Below are 7,512 nucleotides of genomic sequence, written 5' to 3'. Positions count from 1 at the left end.
GTTTATTTCCAAATGTCAAATGTCTTTAAAAAATAGATGTCTTTATTGTCACACCCAAATGCTATCTGCAATTTTTAGCTGGAAAGCTTAAGCATTTTGACATGTGTGAAAAAAACAAGTCAAACGCCAAATGTTATACTTAATTATTATTTTTCACCGGTGAAGCATTGCTATCTCGTTTCGCATGAAAATTTTCAAGCACACTTGTTACACTGGCATGAACATCTACAAAAATAAAATCAAAATTTACTTACTACTTTTTTTGAATTTACGGTTTATCCAAAGCCAAAACGGCCATCTCAACGGAATAAATTCTATTGACTCAAACCTCTTGGATTATTTTTCTCAATCAAAGACACTTTAGGAGAAATTCAATCTTGTAGGATTGGAGTGTGCATTGGAATCATGTTTTTTTTTCTTCATTTCTATTTATATGTTTACAAAATCTTGTAAAAAAAGCCATAGTAGCAAACAGTGCACAACATTCTAATAGACATTTTTGCTTATTTACTGTATATGTTTTAGAAATCATGCAAATCAAACAGACGTCGAAAGTTCTCCACAACAATATTTTTACTTACATGACATAAACTTCTTTTCCGCAAAAAAAAACTTCTTAATCTGCTCATGCTTAGCGATACATAATTAGTAGATCTGATTTTTTTAGGCAAATTAGTAGAACTGATGACAAACATTACTTTGATGGGGAATGAATATTACTCGGCTACCGGGCCAGCCATAGGGAGCCCATCCCTAAATTACAAGTCCACCCAAAATAGGCCCATGCCTGAACACCCCATAGCTGCAGGCGCTCAGGTTCTTTTAGTACCACATCGCCACCATAGGGAGATTAGAGTGGAAGAGCTGGCTATATTATGATGGCTAGGTGCTTCATTGCAAGATACTTACCTGGACGGGGTCAACGGGTGATCAAGAAGGCTCGTGGCCTAGATCAATGGCTCACATTGCACTTGGTGAGTGTGTTGGTCTACCATCTCCCCAAGTGGGAGAGTGGACGTCGTAATTTGTGGTAGAGGGGGTACGCGTTCGCGCGGCCCCTGCCAATCTTTGAAACAAAAAATTAAAGTTTGGGTTTATTTGAAAGATGCATTTGCAAGAAGTTAAATTTAATTGAAAGAAGCATTTTCTGTGAAGCTTGGCTGATTGCAATTTCCACCATATATGTATTTAGAAAAGAAACAAATAATATTTGTTGATCCAGGAATGGCTCTATTTTTCAAAGGGGAAGGGCCAAAAGCATACTGAAGAAGCAGGGGCTGAAACTTTCTTGTCATTGATTGGAATAGTGTAATTGAGATCAAGCGTAGAAACTTTCTCAAACCAATTAGTTAGAGCATTATTGGGAAAGAAAACAGAACATGTCCTGTGCCAAACATTGGTCAAAGCCAATTTCTGGCCCCTTTGGTAGCCAGATTCAGATATCCCATGCTTCAGTCTACGCAGGCATAAAGCAAAATGGCTCAATCTGATGAACAGTTGGTTGCGCCTCTTGGCAATACGGAAAAGAGGAAATGAAAAATAATCAAACATGAAAGTTCCTTTCATGGTTCCAACAGCAAGAGTACTGAAATAAACAAATGTTCTGACAGTATTTCAGTCGTGTCATCTGCAGATTTGTAATTGCAAGTTGAATGACCGAGGAGCTCTGATGTTCCCCAAAAGAAGAACATATAAAGTGCTGCGGCATCGGCATCGGCATCGGCATCGGCATCGGCATCGCCGCATCCGCGAGCGATCTTGGCCAGCAATTTGCTCACAATGTAGACCACAGTGAACCATGAAGATTATCCGGTCGACAAAAGAAAACACGCTGATGTAGTAGGTGCATAATGGGTCCAGAATCCGAGACTTCTAAATAAAGTGATAACGTGGGATTCGACATTACGGGTAAACTGGATACATGAAACTGAATATCTGACAGAGTAGTCCACTCTCTAGCATGATCAAACTGGCATCTACTCACTCTGATTTGCAGACATATGCTAAGACCATACACAAGCCATATACACGGACAAGTAATATGTGGTTGAAGTTTTGGTTGGTTGCACAGGCTGATAGGAAGTTACTGCTGAAGGCCTGCTCGGAGAGAGACCTGAAGTGGCGACTCTCTCAGTGACGCTGAAGGAAGTCGACCATCGGCTCGTATACTAGTTGCGGAGCATTATAGCCTATCACGAAGTCGGCGTGGGCGTAGTCGGGCACGTACAGTACCTCCATGTTGTCTCTATCATGGGTTCTGACCAGCGTGTTCAGGAGGTGCCTGGTGTCAGGGACATCGCCGAGGAAGTCTTGGCCACCATGGGTGAGGAACATGGGGACATGGGTCGGGATGGATGAGAGGTTGTACAGCGGGGGGCGTGGCTGGTTGTAATGCTTCATGTTTTCCTTGGCGTTGCCATAGTCATACCTTCTGACCCCTTCGTACCTGATCACTAATTGCAGGCAAACCAGGAGAAGAAACTCAGTGCGGCTCCTGAGATTTGAACAATAGAAAGATGTTTTAAGCTTTTGATTGTGATCCTTACTCTGCGACATGTGAATAAGGTTCTTGATAGAGGTGGACTGTGTAGCATGCTGCAGGAAGTTACATACAGTTGAAGCATTGAGGCAGCAGTCCGGTCCTTCAACCATCAGGCAACTAAAGTTAGTGATATAAGGTCAATTTTAGCTTAACATCGTATCTTAGCTTAGAATCATATATTTCTTGGAATATGGAGGATTTTATGCAAGAAATATACCCATAACAGCCGTAAATAGGTCGTAGCAGTCGATTTCAGGGTCACCGCATATTATGAGCAGAATTTCATGTGAAACTGGCCTGACATGCAGAAGCACATTTGTACTTGTCAATAGAGCACAACAGAACTGACACTGGTTACCCAAGAGTACCAATACACAACGCAACTTTAGATTTTCAATAGATGAATGGCAAGTCTCGAAGTGGTGACTCTGGGCAACATTGATATCACAACGAGATTCATAGTTGTGTACAATGACAACCTTGTAGAAAAGCTTAAGCATGTGCACCTCTACTCATGATCAATAAGTTGCCTCAAGATGCAAAACTACAAGCAGTAACTTGGTAATCTAGCGCATATACTGCATTTTCTTAACATTGGAAGTTGTAGTAAAAGATACCTACCCAACAGGATTGAACTCACGATATCCTAGAAAGTGAAATGCCTGCGCAAGACAAACCAAAGAAAATAAACCATTCGCCATGTAAATTATACATGTGGTGTTGATAATAAGAACAAGTATGATGAACAGTTTTTTTACCTCTGCAAGGAGGATTTGAGTAGCAAGCCGGGTGAGTTTCGATTTTGTCTTATACAGATAAGCAATTGGGCAGAGCAACACAGTCGATCGAACTAAATGAAGTAACCTGTGCTCAGAGAAGGCTGCAAGAATAATCAAGGTTCCCTAGAAATAAAGTAAAGGTTGCTTCAATATATCTCTCAAGTTCCAAATCTGAACTCATCGAAATCTTCAACAAGGATATCTCAGCTCACCAGGGAGTGACCGATATAGTGAACTTTCTGGCCTCCTGTGTGATCATAGACATGCTGAAGCACGGCAGGAAGATCATAGGCAGCAAGTTGGTCCCACGTCCAATTCCAGTACTCCTGAAAATATTTGTCAATACTCTGTTAGTGAAAATCCGAGGAAACATGTATTCTTGACAAGGCTTTAGATGAAAACCGGATCATCTGGGGTGAGCGAGGTATGGTTCCGGCTGGAATTAGTTCCACGGGTGTTGGCAAACCAAACATCAAACCCACCATCTGCCAAAATAAATCCAAGTGATTGCTTTGGCGTACCCAGTACCCAAGAAACGCTATCCTGTCCAATACACACATATTTCATTTAGGTATGGATGGAACTCAGTGGCAGAAAGTTTGTCAACAATATCCTTACCACCATGAGCCCGTGGAATAGTAGTACTGGTATCCTCGTTGTATTCTTGGTCGAGTTAGAAACACCATGAGGAATCCTCTTTAGGCTAAGAATATAACCATCTTCTGTTGTGACCTGCCATAGATTTAGGCTGTATACTTCACAAAAGGCCAGAATTGTCTTATGGAAGCATAACATTGGAGTTTAAAACAATGTCTAGGAGGACATTCATAAGAGCTCACATACCATGTGATCTTCACATGGATAGCCGAAAGCTGCTGCTCTTGTCTTGCACAGACCAAACGGATGGGAAGAAGGTTCACAACGTGGACCAATATCATCCAGAGAACTATTGTTCCTCCATGAGTGAGCTGTGCATGAGTTAAACACAAGCGAAAGAATCAACAAACTAACTACAAATTTCCTGGCCATCAGATGATGTAGAATCATATGTTACTATGCTTCTGATAGTTTCTGCAAGTGGTACAATTTTCTGCGGAAGAGCAAGAATAGTGTTGACACAAATTGCAGCCTCTCTTTTTAGAGAACAGCGCTGCTTTTGCGTCACTAGTGTACTGGCATAAATACTGGAGGAACGGTCTCCAAGTAAGAAACGGTGTCCCGTCTTGAACCGTAACTTAACAAACTTACCGAAAAGAGTGTTAGATTGCTCTCTTTGCTTGTGTGAAATCAAGCTTGACCGAGGCATGGACAGGCCACGCAATTGCGGGAAAAAAACTGGATCCTTATTCTGTCAAAAAGTGTACATTGCACGTGCATAAGCGAGGTAGCTGAGTAAGTAAAACAGAACGACTAACGTAAAAGGTAAAACCAAGCATGCCATCTTGATGATCAGAGATGAAGACCCCTGTGCTTCACTTCACACCAATTGTGTGATCCCAAAGTCTGTTTGACTACTAAGAATGCTTGAGAAGAAAAGACAACCTTCCTTTTGAAGCAATAGCAGCATGTACCCGGACCGACGATTCATTTCTGAAGATAGATTCAGATACAACGGCATTCATTGGTTCACCAAGAAAAATGGAAGATTGACATAACCTCAAACCGTTCCAAGATAGAAATGCTTACCGACAGATCGGAGCGCATACGCCTACAGAAGCATTTGCACGAACACATGGCAAGCGTCTGCCGTGGAGACGAGGAGGATGCCCCCCTGGTTGCCTGGTTCCCTCCACCTCAAATGCTGCTCCGTGCGACCATGCCTGCCGTGAGCAGGGGGCATCCGACAGTGTGGACGCCGTCGACGGCTGGCCGGCCTTGGTCGCGGACGCCGGGGCTAGGCGGCAAGCGGGACTGGCCTGCAATGAACGAGCCTGCAACCAAAATCGTGGGATTCTGTGAGAGCGGTTTTTGGGAACTTGGGCTCCTAAGAACTAATTTTAAAACTAGGCGAAAACCGTAAAGTTTTACCAAGTGTTAAATAATCCTCACAAAAAAAGCATTTATGATTTTCACGCAGGAAACACTCCGCCATATTTTTTTTTGAAAAGAAGGTAGATAGCTTTCTACCTTATATTTCAAAACAGGCAAAGCCTGGAACCGGAGGTCAATTACATGAAGCTTATATTAAGCACCAAAGGTGCCCTGGCTATAAGCTGCCAGCATGTGACGGAGAGGGGGGGGGGGGGGGGGTTGCTAAGCTAGACTAAGCTAGACAAAGTAACCAAGCGGCTATAGCATCATGATCATCTTGTTTATGGCTCCTGTTTTTCCACAAACGGAGCAACTGCGCGACGTACTGTTTTATATACGTCAATGACCACCTCTTGTAGTTGAAAATCCTGTCATTTCTGGCGTGCCGTGCAGTTACAACAGCGGCAGCGAAGAGGATGTTGAACTTGCTGGTTGCTGGCCATCGCTGCTTAGCCCGCTGTATGAAGCCGACGATGTCCGAGGAATTGGAAGCAAGGGTATCGAGATCAAACAGATGCCAAATGACGGTAGCCGGATAGCAGCGTAGCACCAGGTGTAGAGCAGATTCAGCAGCAGGGCAGATATCACAGTCTTGATGTGTAACGATGGTCTTCCACTGTTTCTTCATCATGTTATCCCGGGTATTGAGCCGCCCCCAGAGTAGAAGCCATAGGAACACGCGGTGTTTGAGGGGAATGATCTTGTCCTAGATCCACGCACTGTAGTCACAGGAAATGCCTTTGAAAGTGAGCAGTTCATATATATGAGCAGCACTGATGGTCTTGCTATGTATGGCAGAAATCCTGATATCCGGGTTGTTAGAGATAGGTGCAGCCGTAAGCAAGAGAGATTGCAGGTGCAGCTCTTGGTTGTCTGCGTCCGACAGGTTCAGGTGCAGTTGGACGTGCCAAGTTGCTAGAGAGAACTGAGAGGCCACTGAGCAAGCTTGGTCTGTAGCAAAGGTGTACAAGGTAGGCAAGGCAAAACGTAGTCGTCCCACTGGTAGCCAGAGATCATGCCAGAACGAGATAAGTTCTCCTGAGCCCAAGGAGCACCTTGAAGAGTCGATAATCATACCGGTGTACTGCTTGAAACCCTTCCAGATAGTTGTGTCCCGATAGTAGTGTCGCAAGGGCAACTTATTGTGGCAGTACTGCTGGGCGAATCATTGATAACAGGGAGCATCTGAGTGTTGCAGGACTCTAGCAGTAAACTTAGCTAATAAAGCTTGATTGTGTGCAGGCAAGTCACGCACGCCCAAGCCACCAGCATAACGCGACATGGTGACAAAGTGCCAGGCTACTAAGCACTGACCTCCTTTTGCGGTGTTCGTGCCTTGCCACAAAAAAGACCTCAACAACCCCTCCAACTTACGCAAGGATTCCTTAGGCCAGCAGAAACATGACATGAAGTAGCTGGAGATGCTGGCCAAAACTGAGTTGATCAGTGTGAGCCGTCCTCCCCAAGACAAGGGAGTAGCCAACCAGCCGGATAATCTCCTGTCCACCTTGTGGATGACTGGTAGCAGCATGTCATGTCGGATCTTGTGCAAAGAAAGCGATATGCCTAGGTAAGTGCATGGAAAACTTGAGGCTGGGCAACCAAACAAGTCAACAATCGCATCTGTGAAAGTGTTGTCCATGCAAATGGGAATGAGGGTGCTCTTATGATAATTAATCTTTAGCCCTGAGAAAGCTGAGAAGTCAGACAAAATTTGTTTGATGATAAGTGCTTGTTCAAAGCTGCCATGGAACAGGATCAAGGTGTCGTCGGTGTATTGCAGCATCGGGAACATTCTGTCAGAGCCAAGCGGGTGAAGCAGACTACCATTTTCAAAAGCGGAGCAGCATAGCCGCTTCAGAACATCAGCCACCAGAATGAAAAGATACGGTGAAATAGAATCGCCCTGTCGAAAGCCCCTCTTAGTGGCGAAAGAGTCTCACAGTTCCCCATTCAGCATGACTTTGGAAGTTGTCGTAGACAACAGAGATTCGATCCACCTGATCCAGCGTTGAGGAAAGCCTCTAGCAGTGAGAATGTTGAAAAGGCACGACCAACTAACTGTGTCAAAGGCTTTCTGAAAATCCAACTTAAGAGCCACCATGGGTAGCTTCCTCTTGTGAGTTGTTTGTATCATGTCAGCAGCCATGGCAAAGTTTT

General features: G+C 44.1%; 1 protein-coding gene and 1 non-coding gene across 4 annotated transcripts; one reads left to right on the top strand and one right to left on the bottom strand.

Moving 5' to 3' along the window:
• The first annotated feature begins 901 nt into the window (after positions 1–901).
• LOC123163226 (U1 spliceosomal RNA) lies at positions 902–1,062 on the top strand. Its single transcript, XR_006481793.1, has one exon. It is a non-coding gene; the product is annotated as a U1 spliceosomal RNA (small nuclear RNA).
• An 815-nt stretch (positions 1,063–1,877) lies between these two features.
• Positions 1,878–5,264, bottom strand: LOC123157516 (triacylglycerol lipase 2). 3 transcript variants are annotated; one of them, XM_044575808.1, is made up of 12 exons: positions 5,008–5,264; positions 4,864–4,911; positions 4,570–4,669; positions 4,165–4,289; positions 3,940–4,053; positions 3,724–3,864; positions 3,534–3,647; positions 3,301–3,444; positions 3,164–3,204; positions 2,760–2,839; positions 2,547–2,642; positions 1,878–2,453 (listed from the first exon to the last, which is right to left on the bottom strand). In XM_044575808.1, exons 3-12 carry the CDS (start codon positions 4,625–4,627, stop codon positions 2,131–2,133), a joined length of 1,236 nt encoding a protein of 411 aa, XP_044431743.1. In that variant the 5' UTR covers positions 4,628–4,669; positions 4,864–4,911; positions 5,008–5,264; the 3' UTR covers positions 1,878–2,130. The 3 variants fall into 3 exon arrangements, with proteins under 3 accessions (XP_044431743.1, XP_044431744.1, XP_044431742.1); XM_044575809.1 differs by having other exon boundaries at positions 4,570–4,911; positions 5,008–5,244; XM_044575807.1 differs by lacking the exons at positions 4,570–4,669; positions 4,864–4,911; positions 5,008–5,264 and having other exon boundaries at positions 4,165–4,481.
• Between the last annotated feature and the right edge of the window lie 2,248 nt (positions 5,265–7,512).

This window comes from Triticum aestivum, chromosome 7B (genome assembly GCF_018294505.1).
Source record: "Triticum aestivum cultivar Chinese Spring chromosome 7B, IWGSC CS RefSeq v2.1, whole genome shotgun sequence".
Lineage (NCBI taxonomy): Eukaryota > Viridiplantae > Streptophyta > Magnoliopsida > Poales > Poaceae > Triticum > Triticum aestivum.
This window is presented reverse-complemented; position numbering and strand designations above follow the sequence as displayed.